The sequence below is a fragment of the Schistocerca gregaria genome, chromosome 10 (genome assembly GCF_023897955.1).
Source record: "Schistocerca gregaria isolate iqSchGreg1 chromosome 10, iqSchGreg1.2, whole genome shotgun sequence".
NCBI classification, from domain to species: Eukaryota; Metazoa; Arthropoda; class Insecta; order Orthoptera; family Acrididae; genus Schistocerca; species Schistocerca gregaria.
This window is the reverse complement of record NC_064929.1, coordinates 183,064,252-183,090,134: the sequence shown is the minus strand read 5'-3', so window position 1 is coordinate 183,090,134 and position 25,883 is coordinate 183,064,252. Positions and strand designations below refer to the sequence as shown.

The following is a 25,883-nucleotide window of genomic DNA, read 5'->3' as shown; positions in this document are numbered from 1 at the left end:
AGTTCCAATTGATGAGCTGGCCCCCCACCTCATGAGATCTCTACTCAGCCGAATACATCTGGGATATGACTGAACATGACAACTAAGTTCATTGCCCCATTCCGGGAATTTATGGGAATTAGGTGACTTGTGTGGGCATATTTTGAAGCCAACTCCTTCCAGTAGCCTACCAAGGCCTCATTGCTTCCATGTTATGACATGTTGCCACTGTTACCCATGCCTAAGGTGGACATCCCAGCTATTAGGTAGGTGATCATAATGTTCTTGTTATCAGTGTATTTTATAATAGGCTGTATACAAGCAGGCTGGAGGGATGGATCCATTGTCTGTCATGATCAATGCTGAGTAAGAAGACAAGTGCTACATTTGTGACTTCTATTCTTAAAAAGATGTGTGTCTATTTCCCACCCCCGACCACCCTAGTGACTGAGAACTGTGCCTATATTAATTTAATGTTTTGAACAATTGGAGTAATTTGTCAAAACCTGTTTTGGCATTTAAAATAGAATTATGGTCTCCCTTGATAGTATTTTTAAGGATTTCTATATGTTTTCAAATATTTTTCTTTGAATTAGAATAAAACTTTATTCTTGTTTTCAAGTCTTTTCCATTCATTTAAATGGGTGCTCCATTTTACCCCATGGGTGGAGCAAAATCCAGTAATTTGTGCCTAATGAGGTAATTATTTTTTATACTGAGATGGTTTATTTTAAGCTGAAAGTGGACTCGTCTCATGCTGTGTATTATATGCAATGTGAATATCCTTAATTTGCAAACTTGGTGATCATCAAAAATAATTTATATGAATGAAAAGTTAATGTATCTGGTTTTACCCAACCTTCCACTAGACTTCTGTGGACTATGAATGAAAGTCTTGTTGAATGCACTCCACATCATGCATGAGCACATGGGGCGACATGTTGATTCTCACTTATATAAACTACTAGTATTTCTAAACTGCTGTGGCTATCATTAAATTCTTTAAGCTGTAGAATGTGCAGTGCTGTACTCTCAACAGAAATCACATCATACAGATGTAGCTGAATTGCATCTGTGAAAACAGAAACACAGAACACCTTTACTTTCTGTGTTATTGCTATCTCAGTACACTTAGTGAGCTAACTACCTACACCAGGGAGACTTCTACCAAAAACCATGTGAAACAGCAACTTATAACTGGTGCTGAGGTAAAATTTTAGTTTCTATATACAAGTTTAAATTCACTTCAAGCATCTATAAACATTAATGGAAATTGGATGAATCTTTTTTGAAAACCGTGTATTACTTCTGTCTGTACTGAAACATTTAGATTTTATTTATTATTCTTCTTTCTAGTGTCAATTGCCTAACCAGTTTATAATTCACTGTCAACTGTAGTGCCTTAGCTTTACTGTAATGACAGTATATTTCTCCCACTGTACTGAGTGTGTCTTCTATTGCTGAGTATCCTTGTCCATTTTTTGCATTATTTCTTCATACCATTCCCGTCTTGTCTATTTCTGTTGGACTGTATCAGTGCATTTTTTATGTTTGTCCCCCCCTCCCCTCCCTTTCAGCTGTACCTGTAGTTTATCATAGGGTTGACATGCAGATCTGAATTTGTCAATATTAGGGTGAACAGTGGTTGGATGCTCTTACTGTCAACCCCCCCCCCCCCCTCTCTCCCCCCGTATTGTGGAATCTGTGCACCCCATTTGTCTGCATCTAATGATGCCCCTTGTGAAAATATAAGAACATTTTTGAAGTATTTACAACTCGTGTAACTGAGGCATGGAGTGGATATTACCCTAGTGTGCACCTAGTCAGATGTGGAAAACCACATAAAAGGCACACCAATGCTGGCCCTAGTCATTAATCTGCTAGACAGATTCAATCCAGGATTACTGAGCTTACTCAAACCCTCAAAACAGCATCCTAACACGAGTGGCTGTGGGGGGAGAATTAGAGACTTTTTTTAAGGTGAGTGGTAGCAGGATTGCATTTATATGCATACAAATGATTTCACTTTTTCATCTGCACTGGAGTATTGGTCAGTTTAAGGTCTAGGCTTTTATATTTCTCAGTCAACTAAGATTAAGGACAGTTCATACTTAATGCCCCATTGACAGAAAACTGATTAGAGACAAAGTGCATCTCGGATTATTTGAGGATGGGGCAGTTGTTTGACTACATCCTTTCTGAAGGATTCGTTCTGTCCATCACCTCAAATCATAAATGAAAACAACAGGAAACCTAATTCAAGTTTGTCTGTTGGAGATTTCAACCCTACTTCTCCCAAGTGTGAGTCCGGTGTTCAACTACGCTACCCTATTGTTTAGTTTGTCCATGCTGTATGTCCACAATGCATCACCTATAATGATTTGTTCTGGAGTTATGCCATTCTGCATCATAATGCATTAAGTGCAGCCACCATGTCATAGTTGTCTGGTACTTATGGTATATGTCCATCAGGTCCATCAGCAACCAGCTGCTTCAAAATGTTAGCTGTACCTTAAGTAATTGTCCACTGTACAGGAAGACGACAAATTCATAAGGTTTGTCAAAATACAAAAAAATTCAAGAATTTAAAATAGTGCAAGATATTCAAAATTCAAAGGAGAATAAGTGTAGGATATATATAAAAAAACAGTAATATCCAGTATGTACAAGAATCAAGAGGGGGAAAATAAGAATGCAAGACAGAGAGAGAAGTGCTCAGATTAGAAAGAGTATCAGACTGGTATATAGTCTTTCACACCTACCGTCCCACCTATACATCAAGAAAGCACTGACGGAGGGAAAAGAAAAGTTTAGGAGCGGGATTTAAGTTCAAGGTTAAAAGATGTCAATGATAATATTTGCTGATGATATTCCTATCCCCACTGAAAGTGAAGAAGAATTGGAAGACCTATTGAATGAAATGAACGCACTAATGAGCACCGAATATGGATTGAGAGTAAACTGAATAAAAGTAAAAGTAACGGAGAGTAGCATAAATGACAGTGATAAGCTTAATATTGAAACAAGGGAACGCAAAGCTGACAAAGTGAAGGAATTCTGCTACCTGGGAAGCAAAATAACACACAAATTATGAACTGAGTTGGTCATAAAAAGACTAACACAGGCATTGCTGGCCAACAGAAGTCTACTAGCATTGGCCTTAATTTCAGGAAAAAATTCCTGGGAGCCTGTGTTTGGAGCATATCATTGTAAGGAAGTAAAGCTCGACTGTGGCAAAACCAGAAAAGAAGAGAATTGAAGTGGCTGAGATGTGGTGCTGCAGATGAAGAGGTTGGCACAAGAGGGAAATTCATGACAGGCTATGCAACCAGTCAGAACACTGATGGATTTAAAAAAAAGTAAGTAATGTTGAATCACACCGTAAAGGTCTGCGAGGCATTACAAATCACATGATCAATGGCCCCAATAATTCTCATGGCTACCTTCAAAGAACAAACATAATCTGGAAATGTTACTACTGTCCCTAACACAAACCAAATTTCCTGTGGACTAATTTCACACTAGCTTTATGCTTTTCTTTGCAAATGATGACCTACATCTCACTATTCTTCACAACTTGCTGACTGAAAAATGGGAACCTTCTATTAGCAACAGATAATATTTCTGCCTAGAAAGCTGCACCTTTTTGTCTACTATGGCTATAGTGCAAACTTCAACCAAAATGTTTGTACAATCTCAACATTCCAGTCACATAGCACCATAAGAAAAGATGTTGCAACAATCACTGATCCACATTCACAATAGTCAAACAATAATACTGTCAAGTTCAGAAATCCTGAAGATAATATAGGAACAATGCTGTAGTAAGAAGCATGCTGAAGCCATACCAAGCACAACATGCAGAAAAAAGTAGTTAGCAGGAAGACTTAATGTATCCAAGAATAAACAGATAAGTTTTTAGTGTGGGGCACTTAGATGAGGAGTCCACTCAGTTTTTCAACCATAAATTAATTACAAGCTAATTTCCAAGATTCTGTTCATCATAATGTCGATATTTTGTATAACACATGGTCAAGAAAAATTCTACAATACTAAAAGTGAAATACATGAATTCCGTTTTATGTAAAGTGAAGAGACTTTTCATTTGTTTTATAACTAAAATGCAAGAAATGCCAGAAAAGCTCTCAGTGCCATGGAAATAATGAGAGGGTAAGCTGTAAAAACAAATAATAACGTGACTATTAATGCTCTCTGGAAATAATCAACTACAGTGTAGGTCAGACTAAATTGGTGTCTGGAAAGATATACAGGGTGATTCAAAAAGAATACCACAACTTTAGGAATTTAAAACTCTGCAACGACAAAAGGCAGAGCCAAGCACTATCTGTCAGCGAATTAAGGGAGCTATAAAGTTTCATTTAGTTGTAAATTTGTTCGCTTGAGGCGCTGTTGACTAGGCGTCAGCGTCAGTTGATGCTAAGATGGCAACCGCTCAACAGAAAGCTTTTTGTGTTATTGAGTACAGCAGAAGTGAATCGACAACAGTTGTTCAGCGTGCATTTCAAACGAAGTATGGTGTTAAACCTCCTGATAGGTGGTGTATTAAACGTTGGTATAAACAGTTTACAGAAAATGGATGTTTGTGCAAAGGGAAAAGTTCTGGACGGCCGAGAACGAGTGATGAAAATGTAGCACGCATCCAGCAAGCATTTGTTCGCAGACCAGGAAAATCGACTCGCAGAGCTAGCAGAGAGCTGCAAATTCCACAATCAACTGTATGGAGAACCTGAACGTCAACTACCCTAGGCGATGGATCAGCCGCCAGGCAGCCCGTGACAGAGCACTTCATCACTGGCCTCCAAGAAGCCCTGATCTTACCCCCTGCGATTTTTTCTTATGGGGGTATGTTAAGGATATGGTGTTTCAGCCACCTCTCCCAGCCACCATTGATGATTTGAAACGAGAAATAACAGCACCTAGCCAAACTGTTACGCCTGATATGCTACAGAGAGTGTGGAACGAGTTGGAGTATCGGGTTGATATTGCTTGAGTGTCTGGAGGGGGCCATATTGAACATCTCTGAACTTGTTTTTGAGTGAAAAAAAAAACTTTTTAAATACTCTTTGTAATGATGTATAACTGAAGGTTATATCATGTTTCTTTCATTAAATACACATTTTTAAAGTTGTGGTATTCTTTTTGAATCACCCTGTACACTCCTGGAAATAGAAATAAGAACACCGTGAATTCATTGTCCCAGGAAGGGGAAACTTTATTGACACATTCCTGGGGTCAGATACATCACATGATCACACTGACAGAACCACAGGCACATAGACACAGGCAACAGAGCATGCACAATGTCGGCACTAGTACAGTGTATATCCACCTTTCGCAGCAATGCAGGCTGCTATTCTCCCATGGAGACGATCGTAGAGATGCTGGATTAAGTCCTGTGGAATGGCTTGCCATGCCATTTCCACCTGGCGCCTCAGTTGCACCAGCGTTCATGCTGGACGTGCAGACCGCGTGAGACGACGCTTCATCCAGTCCCAAACATGCTCAATGGAGGACAGATCCAGAGATCTTGCTGGCCAGGGTAGTTGACTTACACCTTCTAGAGCACGTTGGGAGGCACGGGATACATGCGGACGTGCATTGTCCTGTTGGAATAGCAAGTTCCCTTGCCAGTCTAGGAATGGTAGAACGATGGGTTCGATGACGGTTTGGATGTACCGTGCACTATTCAGTGTCCCCTCGATGATCACCAGAGGTGTACGGCCAGTGTAGGAGATCGCTCCCCACACCATGATGCCGGGTGTTGGCCCTGTGTGCCTCGGTCGTATGCAGTCCTGATTGTGGCGCTCACCTGCACGGTGCTAAACACGCATACGACCATCAATGGCACCAAGGCAGAAGCGACTCTCATCGCTGAAGACGACACGTCTCCATTCGTCCCTCCATTCACGCCTGTCGCGACACCACTGGAGGCGGGCTGCACGATGTTGGGGCATGAGCGGAACACGGCCTAACGGTGTGCCGGACCGTAGCCCAGCTTCATGGAGACGGTTGCGAATGGTCCTTGCCGATACCCCAGGAGCAACAGTGTCCCTAATTTGCTGGGAAGTGGTGGTTGGTCCCCTACGGCACTGCGTAGGATCGTATGGTCTTGGCGTACATCCGTGCATCGCTGCAGTCCAGTCCCAGGTCAACGGGCAAGTGCACCTTCCGCTGACCACTGGTGACAACATCGATGTACTGTGGAGACCTCACGCCCCACGTGTTGAGCAATTCGGCGGTACATCCACCCGGCCTCCCGCATGCCCACTATACGCCCTCACTCAAAGTCCGTCAACTGCACATACGGTTCACGTCCACGCTGTTGCGGCATGCTACCAGTGTTAAAGACTGCGATGGAGCTCCGTATGCCACGGCAAACTGGCTGACACTGACAGCGGCGGTGCACAAATGCTGCGCAGCTAGCGCCATTCGACGGGCAACACCGCGGTTCCTGGTGTGTCCGCTGTGCCGTGCGTGTGATCATTGCTTGTACAGCCCTCTCGCAGTGTCCAGAGCAAGTATGGTGGGTCTGACACACCGGTGTCAATGTGTTCTTTTTTCCACTTCCAGGAGTGTATTTTGGTAAAGGTATACAGTACGATGTTTTTACAAAATGTATATAGAAACAGAACACCTTATATGCTTAGAATGAACTCAATATAGCAGAAGCAAAATATCAACTAGAAACAAAATCCATGCAAAGTCTACACAACCTAGTAAATATAGTGGATTAGCAAATTTTAATATACCTAGCTACTAGATGATACAAACATAATAGAGGAAAACATTCCACTTGGAAAAATATATCTAAAAACAAAGATGATGTGGCTTATCAAACGAAAGCTCTGGCAAGTTATAGATACACAAACAAACACAAACATACACACAAAATTCAAGCTTTCGCAACCAACGGTTGCTTTATCAGGAAAGAGGGAAGGAGAGGGAAAGATGAAAGGATGTGGGTTTTACGGGAGAGGGTAAGGAGTCATTCCAATCCCGGGAGCGGAAAGACTTACCTTTGGGGGAAAAAAGGACAGGTATACACTCGCATACATACACATATCCATCCGCACATACACAGTCACAAGCAGACATTTGTAAACATTTGTAAACATTTAAAAATGTCTGCTTGTGACTGTATATGTGCAGATGGATACGTGTACGTGTGCAAGTTTTTACCTGTCCTTTTTTCCCCCTAAGGTAAGTCTTTCCGCTCCCGGGATTGGAATGACTCCTTACCCTCTCCCTTAAAACCCACATCCTTTCGTCTTTCCCTCTCCTTCTCTATTTCCTGATGAAGCAACCGTTGGTTGTGAAAGCTTGAATTTTGTGTGTATGTTTGTGTATCTATCAACCTACCACTGCTTTTGTTTGGTAAGTCACATCATCTTTGTTTTTGATATAGCTACTAGATGAGTTACATACAACGTGGCAGGGAGCTAAAAAAGTGCTGCTAGTAATACACACATGACTCAGTGCATGTTTACACAAATGATATTTACTTCAGTCATGCTGTATTTAAAAACTCTGGTTGTGGTCTAACAATTAAAAGCCCCAGAAGCAATGTTGCCAAAATATTAATTGGTTATTGAAATGACAGAAACTCTTATGTTCCAGACCACAGCACCAGTGTGAATTGGCAGCAACAGTCAAGGGTTAAATTAGGAAGGAAGTTAGTACATAGTACACTAACAAGAGTATGTAACTGACCACATGTAGGTGAGGCAAAGTGACTATCACCTCTCACTTCCAGTGATACACTATAGTTGAAGTGCAGTCACCTGGAGCATCACTCAAGTGTTTGGTGCCTATCAAGAGAAAGAGTGCTCAAGAATATACGAGTGCACACTGTTAAAACCAAGGAGTCTCTCCATAGAGTAATTGCAGGTGACAATGTCAGTAAAAGGTGTTGAGTCACTTATCATCAGATTGCACTGAAATGTCTAGATTGATCAAAAATCAGTCTGGATCAGGACTTGAATCTGACTCTTTACTTTTGCAAGCTTTTCTATTACTCACTGAACTATCTACATTTAACCTTTGAGGCATACTTCAATAGTTCTGTGAGCGACAGCACTTCTGTAAAAGACACGGGTCTTGGTTCGCGCTCAGAATGAAGTTTCAATCTCTTTGGGATTTTCAAAGGGCTCACCTACATTGGGGACTGAAATTGTTTTATTTATTTAGCCACCCATTGCTATACGATGTTCAGTAAATATTATTGTGAAGGAGCAACATCAGGGATGAGGAACGAGTCATGTTATACATGCAAATTATACAGCAACAAATTATGACTAGTGACAATCTGCTCATATTGATAATTATTTTTTACCTATTACTTTATATTTATGAAGCTTTTCTAACTTCAGTTTTCGTAATTGACAAGTACCCAGGTCTCAAACTGAGGTCTTGAGGAGTGGTAGTGAAAGGTGGGTGAGTCAACAACTTACATTAGGTTTTTACTCAATAAAGAAATAGTTTGCTATATTGCAGCATACAGTTCTAGGGGCACTCACTTACTATAGTTAATACTGATATGTGTCCAGGTTTTCTTTCAGCTCACACTGAATTAAAACATCTGCCTCTTTGGGGAGGCAGGATGTGACTTCCGTTAAAAATATAAATAAATAAATAAATAAAATAAAATTATCCCAGTGGGGCAGGGGGTGGTGTGGGGATGGGTAGTGGTCCCTAGTGACTTTTACTGAGTATACTCTGGATTGTTAGTTGTTTAAACAGGGTGGTCAGGAACAGCCTGAAAAGCTTGTAATGGTGTTACAGGATAAGTTGTGCTGAGAATTAATTGTTTAGAAAAAAATTTGATACACTGCACTGTTTCTGATTTAATTTGTACTAAAGTTAGTTTATCAGGGTATTGCACACTCAAACTGAAGTGCACCACCAAAGACACTGTTGCCAAATGGATCCTTCATTTGGTTTCCTAAAACCAAACAAGATGGAGATACAAAAGTTGGACATGGAATGATAGTAAGGACTGAACCTGAGGCAAAGGCAAAGCAGTCTCATGTGCTATTATCAACCCCTTGAGAACAACTGACACTAATTGTATCTAGTGGGCCAATTGAATCTGCACATGTAATGGCCAGATTGGTGAACTCCAGTGCTAATTAACATGGAAATGTCATCACATATCCAATTTTTTTTTTTCCTTGAGAATTGTTCCTCAGCACAACCTAACTTGACAACCCTTTCAAGCTTTTCAGCCCATTTCTGGCCACCCTGTGTAATGGAAAAGTTGAAAAGCTGTTAAATATGAAAATCAGCATTAAAAGGAATTTGCAAGCCCATGTCAAAATACTGTAATAAATTGTAGAAAAACTGGCTGATAAGCATTTATTGCATGAGTTTTTCAATTTCCTGCTTGATGTCTTTCAGCAACTTGTTTCAGACTCTTACATCAGTACACAAAACTCCATTCTGAGTCCTAAATGGGGATTCATATTCTATATGGAAATTGTTCGATTTTTAATATTTTGGGTGTGAATTTCACAGTTCATACTAAACTCACTCATATTATTAACCACAAAAATATTTATGGAGTAAATGTATTGATATGTTACCTTAAAAATCATAATTCATTCTGCATTGTGAAGGGTTGTTGAATCAAATAGTATACACAGTTTAATGCAAGTGACATTAAAACTACATGAGCATCTCAACTGATAAGTTCCTGCAGCCATAGTGTGCAAGCATCCCATATTAACTCAACACCTGTAGATTAGAAAAAAACCTCACAACTTCTTAGCGACACCAAAAATTCATCAGCACAATATAAAATGATGTTCAGTTATGCATCTCTTTTCACACCAAGGCACCATCATGTATTAGGTATCCAAAGTCACACAACAATCGATTGCTTACTTTGTAACAATAAATTGTTCTCCATAAATGTGCAAGTATTAGCCTTTTACACTTATGGTTTTGTCTTTAACTGCAATATTTAGATATACGCCAGAATATATGCAAGTAAACAGTAAAAAAATTGCATGAAGGAAAGAAAGTTGCAAGAAAAAGATGAAAAGATGGAAAATACACTGTCAAGTCACAGTGCTACAATCACCATGACAAAGTGACATCACAATCAGTTTACATATGACACCTAATGTACACTTTTGAAACATTTATGTAACAGAACTGACAGGCTGTCTGTATTCACAATAGCAATCAGATCAATGCCAAGGAAGCAATTTATCAGGGCTGGAAAAGGGATGGTCGTAGCCCTCCAGGCTAGAGAGGGAGGATTCAGTATTAACAGGAGAATGAATGTTTCACTCATCTCTGTGCTGAAATTGTAGCTTTACTGAATCCAAAGCCACACTGTGAATAACTGAAAAGAAATATGCATAGGTCAATAACCCAGTAATGTCAGAGCTGAAGATCAAATAAGTATAAAGACCAACTGACATGGAACGGAGGAATGACTCACAATTTTGAAAATCCAAGAAGGTGCTAGATGTGTGTGATGCAACGGCTTAGTAAACACTACTATCTTTGGCCCAAAAATAAAGATGTATTGACAAACAATATGGAAACTGACGTGTGAATATGCAGGGTTTCAAGTACATGCAGATCACTGGAAGAGTGCAGTCAAAACTTTGAGGTTCTCCACTGATCTCTGAATTCTCCATATCTCATCTAGACTGAACATTATGAAGAGCACCTCAGCCACTGCATCAGTTCAGAGAACTGCTGGTCACATATTCTTCAGCAGCTGTGGGAAGCAGTACAGACAGTATGTCTCTAAAATCCTGTGCACATGTATGACCATCTGACTTAAAGTTTATCTAGGTGTGGCATGTTCTGAAAATACTGTGGATACCTACAGTCATGTAACAGAAAAGAATAGCTATAAAAAAAGACTATAGCAGATACATTCACAAGAAAGGAAATGAGGGTGGCAAATGGGTGATACAAAATATACTCTCTGTCATGTGACATTCATATTTTCACTAAAGCCAAATCTTGAAAATAAGTGAATTTCTATGTGTTTATATAAACCTTCCTGGCATACTGACTGATGATACTCTTCTCAGGTATGCAGCTGGATAATGTAGTCATCTTGACACAAGCGTCAAGAGGACTACGATATCCAATTGCATACCCGAAAAGAGTATTATCAAGTGTATTGCTATATCTATAACTGCATGTGCTGACACTAGTGTAGCTACAACAAATACCTGTTCCTCAACATTAGGCTAATTGCATGTGGATTGTGACTTGTAAAAATATAGGTGATATTAGCTTTATTGTTGCCTATAGTTTTTAGAGTTCTACTACCTTGGAACTGCAAATGGCATCTATTTTACAAACAGATGTTCACACACACACAGACACACACACACACACACACACACACACACACACACACACACACAAGAAAATGAAAGCAACAGCAGAAATGAAATTGCATTATTTGAGTGATTATATGGATTCATTACAATTATTAGAAAAATTGCAAAAGTTCAACCTTTTCCAGAGTCAGGATGGTCCACAACTGCTGTAACTAGCCTACAATATGTAGCACGTGGATAGTGAGTTTACATGTGATCCATCAGATAGGGGACAGGTCAGAGAGCCTTACAGCCACTGGAAGCACTTAGCATTGCGCAGAAAATGAATTATAATTTACTGTGGTTCATGTGCATGTTTTTCAGTTACATGCCATTTAGGTGCCTTGCGTATTCCCAACCCACCCCAGTTACCCAAACGGGCAAAGGGGACCTACAGTTTAATGTTGAAATTGGACCATGTGTCTTTTCTGGCAGCTCAGATGGTTCAAATGGCTCTAAGCACTATGGGACTTAACATCTGAGTTCATCGGTCCCCTAGACTTAGAACTTAAACCTAACTAATCTAAGGAGATCCTATACGTCCATGCGCGAGGCAGGATTAGAACCTGCAACCGTAGCAGCAGTACAGTTTCAGACTGAAGCGCCTAGAACTGCTTGGCCACAGAGGCTGGCTTTCTGGCAGCTCCTCACACTGATTGACAAGTGGAGGCTACGTTAAAACTCAGACTGAAAAATCCGTGGTCCAACCAGGATTCAATCCCATGACCTTCCGGTTTTCGGCATGTGCTTTACATTAGACCATCTGGCCTGATTGGAAAATGAATTGAATCATTTACATTGTGGAGAGGAGCATTGCCTTATTGAAGGACTATTTGCTTGACATTCTGAGTCTTCACTGGACTAAATCATAGTTTCCCAATGTTGCACAGTTTTAAAGGCATTGTCCTTTGGTAAAATTTGACTCTGCTAATTCACAGTTTTGTCTATATTCTGCCAGAAGAACATATGTTCCAGAGTCTAGATCTGTTGACCGCAGTGTATTTTGTAATAGGACTTTGAATTTCGCCGCACTACACTCGTTCCCTCAGATAAAAATTATACCGTTGCAGCGGTATGAGCGCTCGACGGCAGAGAGTAACTCTTTTCTTTTTTTTTTCTATCCGTTTCGTGATTGTCTCTTGATAGCCGAAGCGTAAGGCAAACGTGATCTGACGAAGACGTAAAAAAAACTTATTAGCTAGTCTTGATCTGATTTTAATGTGTAGACATATTGTGGAAGTTGTTAAGAAATTCGGAGGATGGAAGTGTCAAAGTAAATTAAATTGCATACAGTATCAAGATGATTTTAATTGGTATAAATTAGTGATTCCTGGACGATTGCAAGATTTCAAAGCAGTCTTTTCATGCAGAAATGAAGGAGATTTTTTAAGACATGGACGCCGCACGAAAGAAGACAAGTTAACCTGGTAAAGGATGAACTCTTATCTACGCCATTTCCCCCTGTCAGTTACATTTTGTTATTCTCTGTTTCTTTTCAATAATTTTTGTAGTGGAAATGGGTTAACTTTTGCTCAAAAACGCCACAAGGACCACCCCAACAATAGCTTTTCTGAATTATGAAGTCCGATAGCTTTTCTGTAATATGAAGTCCAATTTGCTTTTCATTCTTTCCCTTTTTCACGGTCATTTACGATTTGAAAACCCACTTTTTATTCACCATTTATTCCCACATTTCTTTTCTTTTCTTCTCTTCTCTTTTTCTTTTTTATTAACCACTACAATTTGCATTTCACATTGTTGCCACTATATCTAGAAATTCCCGTATCATTTAATCATTGTGGAAGGCTTTCTATAGAGTTCTATAGAGTTCAATTAATCCAGAATTTACTCATTTTCTTTCTGGAAGTTGAAGGATAGTTTTTGCTGGGTTATTGGTCAGTTTGATCTGTAACGTGGCCAATGTTCTAGTTCATCCCAAAGGCATATGACAGGTGTCAGGTCACAGCTTCAAGGCACCAAGTCATCATTATCAACTGATTCTCTTCAGACCACAATGTAACAGTTCTTCATCATTATGATAGTTAAGTAACATGTCTTGTGGTTTCAGACTGGTACAAGCCTCATGATCTGATGCAAGTTCATCAGCTTGCATATCAGTTTCACAGCTAATTTTACACAAGCTGCATTTCATTTTGACAGTGAAATTTTTTTATCAATAAAATTTGAGGTGTTCACCATCAAATTACACATAGTAAACATTCATTGGGTTGTGTGGACACTTGGTCACATAATACTGTACAATATGTAATCAAAATATCCAAACACCCACGAAAACATGTGTTTTTCATATTAGGTGCATTGTACTGCCAGGTACTCCATATCAGGGACCTCAGTAGTCACTAGACATCATGAGACAGCAGAATGGGCCACTCTGCTGAACTCATGGACTTCAAACGTGGTCACATGATTGGGTGTCACTTGTGTCACATACCTGTACATGAGATTTTCACACTCCTAAACATTCCTAGGTCCACTGTTTCCGATGTGATAGTTGGGTGGAAATGTGAAGGGACATGTACAGCACAAAAGCATACAGACAAACCTTGTCTGTTGACTGACAGAGACCGATGACAGTTGAAGAGGGTCATAATGTGTAATAGGCAGACTTCTATTCAGACCATCATACAGGAAATCCAAACTGCATCAGGATCCACTGCAAGTACTATGACAGTTAGGCGGAAGGTGAGAAAACTTGGAATTCATGGTCGAGCAACTGCTCATAAGCCACACGTCACACCAGTAAATGCCAAACTATGCCTTGCTTGGTGTAAAGAGTGTAAACATTGGGTGATTGAACAGTGGAAAAACGTTATATGGAGTGATGAATCATGGTACACAATGTGGTGATCTGATGGCAGGGTGTGGGTATGGAAAGTGCCCAGTGAACATCATCTGACAGCAGGTGTAGTGCCAACAGGATGTGGTGGTGTTATGGTGTTGTCATGTTATTCATGGAGGGGGCTTGCACGCCTTGTCATTTTGTGTGGCACTATCACAGCACAGGCCTACATTGATGTTTTAAGCACCTTCTTGCTTCCCACTGTTGAAGAGCAATTCAGGGATGGCGATCGCATCTTTCAACATGATCGAGCACCTGTTCATAATGCATGGCCTGTGGCAGAGTGGTTACACGACAATAACATCCCTGTAATGGACTGGCCTGCACAGAGTCCTGACCTGAATCCTATAGAACACCTTTGTGATGTTTTGGAATGCCGACTTCATGCCAGGCATCACTGACTGACATCGATACCTCTCCTCAGTGCAAAACTCTGTGAAGAATGTGCTGCCATTCCCCAAGAAAACTTCCAGCACCTGGTTGAACATATGCCTACATGAGTGGAAGCTGTCATCAAGGCTAAGGTTGGGACAACCCAATACTGAATTCCAGCATTACTGATGGAGGGTGCCACAAACTTGTGAGTCATTTTCAACCAGGTGTCCGGATACTCATGATCGTGTAGTGTACATTTGTGTAAGAGGTTCTCAAATATTGCGAGAGGTGATATTGTGTCACATGACATGGAGCCCTCCAAGATGAAATTAGTAGTAATGTGAGTGTATGAACCCACAATAATCACTGGATGAACCCACTCTTTTTATATCTTTCTTCAGCACAACCATGCTTCCACACGATTGGTCACCCATGTAAATGATGAGACTAGCATTATCCAAGTGTACTACATTAATGGTTAGAAAACAATGGTTCCTGGTTACGGCGCCAATATAAAAACAATCACTTATCCTTCTGTGCTACAGTAGAACCTCAATTAACCATCACTTTGCAATCAGGGGGCGATCAAAATGTTAAAAAGGCTGGATAATCAGAGAAGACAGAAACGTCATTTATAGAGTTCAAAGCAATGTAATAAATCAAAAGTAAGTAAAAAAAAATTCTAATAAAGACAAAGGAAAACAGAAAATTTGTAGAATGTGTTTTTGTTGCAAGTTCTTAAACCTTGACTTTGTGGCTGCGTCACATGAAGACTTCCATTTTCAACTCATTCAGTTCCCATATAGAGAACTTCTATGGCTCTGAGCACTATGGAACTTAACATCTGTGGTCATCAGTCCCCTAGAACTTAGAACTACTTAAACCTAACTAGCCTAAGGACATCACACACATCCATGCCCGAGGCAGGATTCGAACCTGCGACCGTAGCAGTCGCGCGGTTCCGGACTGAGCGCCTAGAACAGCTAGACCACCGTGGCCGGTGGAGAACTTCTATGTAACGAGGTTGAAACAGAAAGTGCAACATTACAAAAGCACTTAAATTTAATGACAATTACGGGTAAAAGTGTAATAAGTCTGCAGGAAACTAGAATTGCTAATTAAAGTTTTCCTATTACTTCTGAGTGTTTAATATATTCATAAGTGAGGTTATTATTTGATGTTTTGAAACACCATGCAATTATTATTCATCTTATTAAGCATGAGAAAAGTGTTGATATTCCCTGGAGCCACACATATCTTTGATTTCTTAGGCAGCAACTTAAGGAATGAGGCTCAAATGTTGGGAAATAAAAACTTCATCACATGACAGGAATGGAAAAAAAGGTGGAAAAAGAATTTTACATAATGTAAACCTAATTATATCACCCTTTACATACAATTTTGAAGTGATTTGTGCTTTTCTTTCCCATCATTTTCAACAGCTCTTTATCTTTTTTTCTACCCATCTGGTTAGCCACACATGTTAACATTAACGATTCAGGGATGGAGATGTATGCTGGTTCCAGATCGAATCTGCCTGGCAGATTAAAAATGATGGGTCAGTGTGCTGGCCAGCCTGAATGCAATTTTTAGGCTGTTCCCCACATCCCACTAGGTGAATACTGGGCTGGTTCCCATATTCTGCCTCTGATACATGCTATGCAAACATTTCAAACACTTTCTCACACTTGCACACAGAATTTACTCTATATGCAGACAGACTGGGTACACTGCTTCTACGAGGGTAATCCCAAAAGTAAGTTCTCCTATTTTTATAAGTATATTGACCTGTTTATTTCTACTATGGTTTACATCAGTTTACAGTTAGAACATTTACCTATTTTTTGACATACTCACCGTTTCTGTTGATGCATTTTTGTAGACACTGTGGCAGTTTTTGTTTGTCCAGCGTTAACTGTGGTCCCAGCTATTCAGCTCTGATGATGAGGTGAAAGAAGAGATTCATAGCTTTCCGAACAGCACGGTGGCAAGCTGGTGTGATAAGGGCACACAAAAACTGTCACAGCATCTACAAAAATTCATCGACAGAAATGGTGATTATGTCGAAAAATAGCTAAATGTTCAAGCTGCAAACTGATTTAAACCATTGTAGAAATAAACAGGTCTATCTACTTGTAATATGCCAGGGAGGTGACTAGGGGACTGATGACCTTCGCTGTTTTGTCTCCTTAAACACAGAATCAGTATCAGTGTTATCTTTTATTCTCTTTCTATATTGACAAAACAACTACTTTAACAAGGGTTTGGTACCCTTCTTCTCATTTTGCAGCTAGTTATTACTTGTTAGATACTATGTTCAGCTTGTTCTTTTAACAGTTTAACACTTGATGAATAACTCAAATCTTCTAATCAGCCAGTCAGCCAGTATCAGGCTCCTTTTCTTTGTTTATGGCTTCATTGTCCATTTAAATACATATGTTTGTGTTTGTTTGTGTGTCTATCGACCTGCCAGGGCTTTTATTTGGTAAGTCACATCATCTTTGTTTTTAGATATATTTTTCCCACATGGAATGTTTCCCTCTATTATATCCATATCTATTTAAAAATATTTTTCACATGAAGTGGAAATGTGGTTTGCTTTTTCTTACAACAATCATAGCTGTAATACTCTCCTTTACACAAAAACATTACCGGCTGACACTCAGTGTTTTTATTTTTTTATTTATTTTTTAAAAAAAATTTAAACTCAATATGACAAATCACTTATTACAAATGGTAATTCAAAATGAAAATTACAAACATCTATAATTATTTTATGCATAGCGATACATCCATAAGAATCACAGAGAATGTAAAAGTAAGTTCAAAATTTCAATCACTGTACAGAACAGTGAATAAGATGTTCCCATATGTTTAAATCAACATCTTCCCAACAACTGGATGAGGCATACTGGACATGAGACATTGTGTTCTGCTCTTAATCACCTAGATCTTGGTAACCGACACCTATGGATTTATTTTTGTGGGGTTACAGAAAAGATGTGTATGTGCTTACTTTGCCAGAAACAATTCCAGAACTCATAATATTCATTTCTAAAGGGTTCGTTTCACTGACTCCACACAATATATGGCATAAAATACATTATTGCTTAGCTGTTGTCCAAGTGACCTATGAGAGACTATAGCACTCTCATAAAGTATGTAAAACAATTGAGCATTCTTTTACTCTTTATGAAGTATTGCTATGCAATAAATAGTTATAACCATCTGTAATCACTCTATTCATTTTGAACTGCCCTGTACTGACAAATCAGCAGCCCCTATATCTAAATCTACACATATACAACACACTCCACTATACCATGCACGATGGAGTGTGCCCTGTACCGCCACTATTCATTTCCTGTCCTCTTCCACTTTCAAATAGAGTGGGGGAAGAACTAGTGTCTATATGTCTCCCTATGACCCCTAATTTTTGTGTCTTATATTTGTGGTTCTTACACATAATGTTTGTTGGCAGCAGTAGAATCATTCAGAAGTCAGCTTCAAATGCCGGTTCTCTAAATTTTCTCAATAACATCCCTTGACAAGAACATCACCTTCCCTCCAGGGATTCCCATTTGAGTTCCAGAAGCATCTCCGTAACACTTACTTGTTGTCCAAACCTACTGGTAACAAATCTAGCAGCCCACCTGTAAATTGCTTTGCTGTTCTCCTCCAGTCCAAGCTGGTATGGGTCCCAAACACTCAAGCAATATTCCAGATCCTATGCATGGTCTCCTTCACAGATGAAGAACACTTTCCTGAAATTCTCTGAATACACTGAAGTCGAACATTCACTTTCCCTACCACAGTCCTCACATGCTCGTTCCATTCCATATTCCTCTGCAACGTTATATCCACATATTTAAAAGACATCTGCATCACGCACTACACTCCTAATGGTATATCTGAACATTACAGGTTTGTTTTTCCTACTCATTCACTATGAGTTACATTTTCCCACATCCACAGCTAGCTGCTACTCATCACGCCAACAAAATTGAGTGGCTGTTTCTTTCTACAGTCACTCAATTTTGACAACTTACCATACACCATAGCATCATTAGCAAACACCACAGATTGCTGCCAGCCCCGTCCACCAAATCACTTACGTATATAGTGAATGACAATGACCCTACCACACTTCCCTGGGTCATTCCTAACGATACCCTCCCTTGTCTCTGATGAACACACACCTTTGAGGAAAAGAAGTCTTCGAGCCACTTACACATATTTTAACTTATTCCATATGCTCATATCTTCATTAACAGCGTGCAATGGGGGCTCATGTCTGGAAATCTGGCAATATCAAATCTGCCTGCTGCCCATCATCTATAGCAGTATGTCATGTGAGAAAAGGTGAAGCTGAGTTTCACATGAGCGATGCTTTCTAAAGCCATGCTGCTTCATGGACAAAAGCTTCTCAGTCTCACGAAAATTTATTATATTCAAACTGAGAATATGTTCAAGGATTCTGCAGCAAACAGATGTGAGAGACATTGGTGTGTAATTTTGTGGGTCCATTCGTTTGTCCTCCTTATATACAGGAGTCACCTGCATTTTTTCCAGCCGCCTGGGATTTTGTACTGGGTGAGAGATTCATGATAAATGCAAGCTACATAAGGGGCCAATGCCATAGAGTACTGTTTGTTAAACTGAGTTGGGGTTTCATCTGGAACTCCTGACTTATTTGCTTTCCAATCTTTCACTTGTTTTCCTATGTCAGGGATGCTTATTACTATGTTGTCCATATGGGAGTCAGACTGATGGTCAAATGACAGTATGTTTGAGTGATTCTCCTGCATGAATGAGGCCCCCTGGTAGACATACTGAGTGCACATTGGCTTTCTTTCCAGTCCTGAACGTTATCTGTCTAAGGAACTCAATACCATACCTAGTATTGGAGCTCCCAATAACTAGTAAAGCCCCCTGCGTGCCTGCTCAGATCCTGCTGAAGCAGAAGCCACATATCTACCCACAGGGTGAATGTGCAAGGCTATATGGCCAGTGTCTACATTGGCCCTTTGCCTCAAGCAATGTGAACGCTTTACCACCCACCATTCACTCATTGATGAGGGGATGAGGGGAGACCCACCACGTCAGGTACACTAGAGGGTGCCTAATCAGCAGTAGAGATCATGTGTAAACGAAGCGACTCCTGAGGTGCCCCATGAGACATACCAGATTCTCCACCACCTCCACCACACCCCAAGGCAACAGCCTGAAGGTAACTAACTATATACCAAAGCGCAGTCAGCTGTTCACGAACTGCTGTCAGCTCCTCCCGTGTCCACGACAGCATGCACACATCCTAAACATCGTAGCAAGACTGACTTACTATAACAGCAGACAGAATCCCAGGTATGAGATTTTCAGACTTTCTACCCTCCTAATGTGTCACCAACGGACGCTGATGCGTTAATGAGCTATGTAGCTGGCTGTTCAGTGAGCAAATACTGCGTTACAGACTGAATGAATTTTCCCCTTAAAAATGCAAGATTAAACCTCTTAAACAGAAAAACACACATGGAATTTAAGAGATATACCACTTTCTTGGGAGACACTCAATTTCTAATTCCAGTGTAGTGTTCATGTCTTTTGTCTTTTGATATCTCTTTATTTCAATATTTTGTCTCATGCTTGTCTTTGTTTGTCTCCATTCTTATTAGCCATTTTCATGGGATAATCCCTCATCTAGTCAGCTTCTCATTTGCCAAAACAGTAAAAATGCAAAATATGTGGAAGAAAATTTCAAAATGAATAAACAGAATGGTATGGTACATATTTACCAAAAATGACTGAAAATAAAATAATACTAATGGAGACATTGCGAAAGAGCACCAGACACCAAGCTTTGGATTCTCTGGTTTCTGCTTTGAAAATGGACAGTGTTGAAGGGAAGGAAGGAAGAAAGGAAAGTTGGAAAGATGATTTGGATTTAAATCCCATGAATGACAATGTCATTAAAGCATGAGGTTGGTTTGATGAAAAGTTAGGAAGGAAAGAGACTGGGTTCTCCTTAGAGAAACTGTCTCAGCATCTGCATTAAGTTTTTTAGGAAACTCAGATCTAGAATTCCACATCAGGAAGTGAATCCCAGTCCTAGCAGAGGAAGAAGAGAAGAGATTCTGTGAAGGGGTGTATCTACCTCCAGCAAGTCACTATAAGGTCCACAACAGCAGGTATGATGTTGCACTTCTAGTCATTCCCTTTTCTGTTCCAATCATAAAGGGTGCCAAGGAAAAATAACAGTCTGTATGCTTCTGTAAAACCCCCAATTTTTCTAATCTTATCTTCACTGACTTTACATGATATGTATGCTGGCGGCAGCAGAACTGTTCTGCAGTTAGTACCAATTGCCAGTTCTCTAAATTTTCTCAACATTTTGCAAAAAGAACTTCTTCCTTCCAAGAATTCCCAGCTTAGTTCAAAGAACACTTCTGTAATACTCTCATGTTGAACAGACCTACAGGTAACAAACCTAACAGCATGCCTTGGAATTGCTTCAATGTCTTTCTTCAATCCGACTTGGTGGGGTCCCAAACACTCAAGCATTACACAAGAATGGGTCATGCAAGTGTTCTGTATACCGACTCCCAGGTGAGCTGTACTTTCCCAGAATTCTTCCAATAAACTAAAGTTGACAATTAGCCTTCATTACAACCGATCTTACATGGCTATTTCCCTTCATGTCACTTTGCAACATTATGCCTCAACTGTATCGAGAAGCACACCACAAGTGTTGTATTTGAACATTAGATAATCGTTTTTAGTACTCCCCTGCATCAACTTACATTTTTTTTACAGATACAGCACACTGCCACTCAACATACTGAACAGAAATCCTGTCCAAGAAAACATACAACTTTCTACAGTCACTCAGTCATGATCATCATCATCAGCAAACAATGAACGATTTCTGCCAATGCTATCTGACAGGGAAAAAAAATTTGGTGCTATCACATTTCCTTGGGGGCACTCCTGACAATACTTTTGCCTCTGATAAACACGTCATTCAAGAGAACATACTGGCTTCTACTATTTAAAAAATCGTTGAGCCACTCACATATCTGAGAATCTATTCTTTGTGCTCAGATATTTGTCTCTAGTGTGCCACTGTGTCAAATGCTTTCTGAAAACCCAGAAATATGATCATTGCCAGTCGCCCCTCTTACAGCAGAAAGATGGGACCGTAGATGTTACAGGTAATTGAAATGATAAGAACAGTACCAGGAGGGTTTTGGACATGCAATGAGACAGGTGAAGCATGTACTCTGTGCAAAGAGAGATGAATAGCTCAGTAGTTGTTTTCTGTCTGTTTCACATGTTACAATTGTTTTCTCTCCTGGCACCCAGAAGTACTCATGCTTTCTCCACATGAGGACATCACTGCTGCTTCTGATACTCTTTCAATAAGGTGATTTACATAGAACAGGCTGCTGTAATTTTTCATGTAATGGTTATTGTTTTTCCTTTATGACACCCAAAATGATGACTAGAATTGTATATAAGTGAAGCAGTAAGATAAACATCAATGTGTATGCCAAAGTGTTCACAATGGACATAAGTGACTGAATGATGGTACTGGTTATAACGTCAATTTGTTGCTTGCTGTGTTAGAGGCCGGACCCCAATGCTTCATTAGTGTTAAAAAACACCTCTTCTCTGCTCTTCCCGATTAATCTATTCCAAATGGTTTTGGCCATATCAGCTCTGATGTATGAGACTTATACTCTCTTCTTCCTCTTCCCCTCTTCTGATCTCCAATCATGCCTTCCCCTACTCTCACTTACACCATTAAATTCATAATATTTCCTGGCTGCAGCTTCATTTACTTTGTAATTATTTTTTCCTCTCTCTTCCCTGAAAAGAAACATTAACAATCCACAACTAGGATTAATTTTTGTATGTATCTGTGACATATGAAATGGCTGTCACAAACACGTTTCCAAACAAAACTACATGGTTAACAATATGAATTTTCCTTTTTGACAAACACACATAAAGAGGAAAGGATAATGCTCAAAGAATTTTTATCCATTTATCTGTCTCACTTGCATTATCTATCATTAATACTGCATCTGTCAGTCTTACACATCCATACATTATTCTACTCAATTATTCTTTATGTCTACGTACAGACTGCCATGATAGAGATCCATGCAATTAACAGGAGAATAAGGAAAGAACACACACAGGCTGGCAACAAATTCTGGTTCCATAGAAGAAACAAAAATTGGCTGTGCAACAATAATTCAGTAAAACAAAACAGCAGCAAGAGAGCATGGAGACAGAGAAAGAAGAGACAAAAAGAGTGAGTAAAGGACAGAGACAGAGAGAAATAAAGGCGGCGACGGACCACTGTGCTGCGTGGGGGACGTGCCGGCGACCCGCGGGTCCGAAGGCTTCCTCATCCCGCAGCAGAAGTCCGCATCTGAAACAGAGCAACAGCTTCCGTCGGTGGGAAACTGCTTCAGTGCTTTCCCATTTGCCGATGCCCATCTCTGGTACCACATGTATGTGATCTTACAACTCATTTTGTGAACCGTGGAAAAAGACTTAATTACTTGCAGTTCAACACATAATCCTTTGTTTCATAAAAGAGATACAGAAAGTCTTAACTAGCTTCAATATCAGTGCATGCTAGACTGCAGAATGACAGTATCATTCAAACTTTAATCAAAACATTCACACTGAAACTTTGCTAATGCTCTGTAAAAGATACAAAGCTCACAACTATGCAGATAGTTTATGTACCTCAGAAAAAAGAAAAAGACAATAATTGTGGATTGCTTTAGAGCATTCTGAGCTTTTTTCTAAATCACAACATTTATGCCATTTGATGGGAATGATGTTCATCATATCCATTATTGTGATTTTGGCTCTGAAGCCGTTTTTAAGTGAAGCACATCTCTCATCAAGTCACACAGAAATCTGCATGTACATCATTGCCAAATGATATGCTTCTGTTATCTCTCTTCCATGCATGCACAGTCATTCATACTACAGCACTTCAGGTTGTTGACATTACTATAGGATGGTTTTGAAAATATGCGCTTCACAGGAGTAACCTTTATTGACCTTAGTGCAGCATATGACAGTTATCAACACTGTTGCAGAACTGTGGGTTTCTTGTTGATTTTCAAGGGCAACAAAGTAAGTTGATAATCCAGAAAAACCGTCTCCAGGAGGGTGCTAACTCCGCTGCTGTTTAATATTTATGAAAGTGACCAGCCATTTCCTTACAACACAAGAAGTTTTATCTATGCTGATGTCACCTTCGCTTTCCAAAGCAAAACATTTACAGAGACAGATGTTACTCTTGATGGTGCTCTATAAGAACTAAGCATATACTATGAGACTAGCCACCCAAAGCACAATCCCTCAAAAATCTGTATTTAAATTTTACTATCGTACTATCTTGACACTGGGACATTGCTCAAACTTTCAGCCGCTACCATCAGACAAAGAAAATGTGAAGATATGCATCCGTAGTGGTTGCCCATGGCTAACAACACCAATTGATGACCAGTAGCTACAATTCAGCCACAGAGGCATGCAGCAAAAATGTGTTCTGCCTTTTTGGACAGAAGTAGAGGACAGTGTTGATCAACACAGTACACAACCATCTGCACTTCATCAATTTGGCCTTTAAGCATCCAGTCAGAACTACAGCACAAATTTATGGGACCACTGCGCATGAAGAAAGCATCAAGTAAACACACAGCATGGAACCTGAATCAGTGCAACTGCTTCTGCTGACTGACAAGTGCAGGGTTCTTCTGACATCTGATGATTATTGTAGAAGTGTGAAAGAAAATAATTTCTGTTTCAGGTAAACAGTCCATTGGGTTCAGCCAGAAGGAGGGAGGTGAGTCAGTCATGTTTTGGGGCAGTATCAAGTTTTAATGTTAGGTACGTCTCATTGACATTAAGGATATTTGAGGTCTGTGCAATAATAGGGACTGCACAGGCTTGTGCAGCTGTTTCTTGACCACAATGTGGGTAGCATGCCAAGCACTATACAATCATGTAAGCCTGCAGGCTTTTGCGGCCATTGTCACTAAAGTTAAATGCTTCTGGATTGTAAGGCAGCATCACATTTCCTTCTAAAATAACCAACATTTCGACCCCTCTGCTGGGATCTTCTTCAGGATGTTTCGGTGTCCACTGTGTTGGTATGTTCTAGCAAAATTGGACACCAAAACATCCTGAAGAAGACCCCAACAGAGGGGTCAAAACACTGATCTTTTAGGAGGAAATATAATAAGGCCTAACAACCCAGAAAATTTTAAATTTACTATTCAATCAAGTTACAACGCATGGATCAGAGCACAGTACTGTGTGTTACGCAGTGACATATTCTGATCTCTTAGGTGTACAAAGATGTGCTTTATTTTGGTTACTGTGTTGTTTTTAATTCACAGTGAAGTTTTTTTTTTTTGAGTTCTTGAAATTAAGTCCACACACAATCACAAATATGTGGAACAAATTTATTTTTTAAAGGTTGCTTATGTGGAATATTTGACACTGATTCCATCACAGAGTGGTGGTCAATGGCGCCTAGAGTTACTGAAAGCCAATGGGGAATAACCCCATGGTAACAGTCTCAAGAAGAATAGAGAGAACTTATTTCTAAATCCAAGTGAAATGCATAAAATACATGTGAGTTCCATAAGAAATACAAGAGCCATTCAGTAAGTAATACAACACATTTGTCCCTCAGCCAATTTCAACGGAAAAAATGTAGGATTTGTTGTGGAACATGATGGAATAGTCGTGCTACAGTCCCTACAATTTCACAAAGTTCCGACTGGTACCGATGCTATATTTAGCCTTCGAAACGGCGTCTGTCGTGAAGGTGCATTCTGAGCAGAGAGCTGTCACTGAGTTTCTTTTGGTGGAAAGACAAAGCACTGCAGATATTTATAGGTGCTAACAGAATGTCTATGGCGACCCAGCAGTGAATGAAAGCACAATGAGTTTTTAGTCAAGGTGTCTGTCATACCAGGACCATCTGTGCCTAATTGCTTGTGCATTATGATGATTGTGACAGTTTTTCACCAAACGTCACCACAGGCAATGAAACATGGGTTTATCACTTCGAACCGGAAACAAATCGGCACTCCGTGTAGTGGTGCTGCACCACCTCTCCTCAGCAGAAAAAGTTCATAGTCACATCCTCAGCCAGTAAATTCTTGGCAGAGGTCTTCTGAGACTCTGAAGGGGTTGTTCTGTTTGATGTTCTCCCTCATGGTGCAATGATCAACTCTGATAAGTATTTTGACACCCTC

At 39.9% G+C, this 25,883-nt stretch overlaps 1 protein-coding gene across 7 annotated transcripts in view; it reads right to left on the bottom strand.

The window, feature by feature from the left end:
- LOC126293306 (glutamate-gated chloride channel) overlaps window positions 1-25,883 on the bottom strand; it is a 1,510,688-nt gene that overhangs the window by 181,676 nt on the left and 1,303,129 nt on the right. For 2 of the 7 annotated variants that reach the window (XM_049986444.1, XM_049986442.1), the window contains exon 5: window positions 22,949-23,023. The exons of the other annotated variants lie outside the window; for them this stretch is intronic. In XM_049986444.1, coding sequence (XP_049842401.1) covers window positions 22,949-23,023 — 75 coding nt within the window. The remainder of the gene's footprint in view (window positions 1-22,948; window positions 23,024-25,883) is intronic. 7 annotated transcript variants of the gene reach the window in all.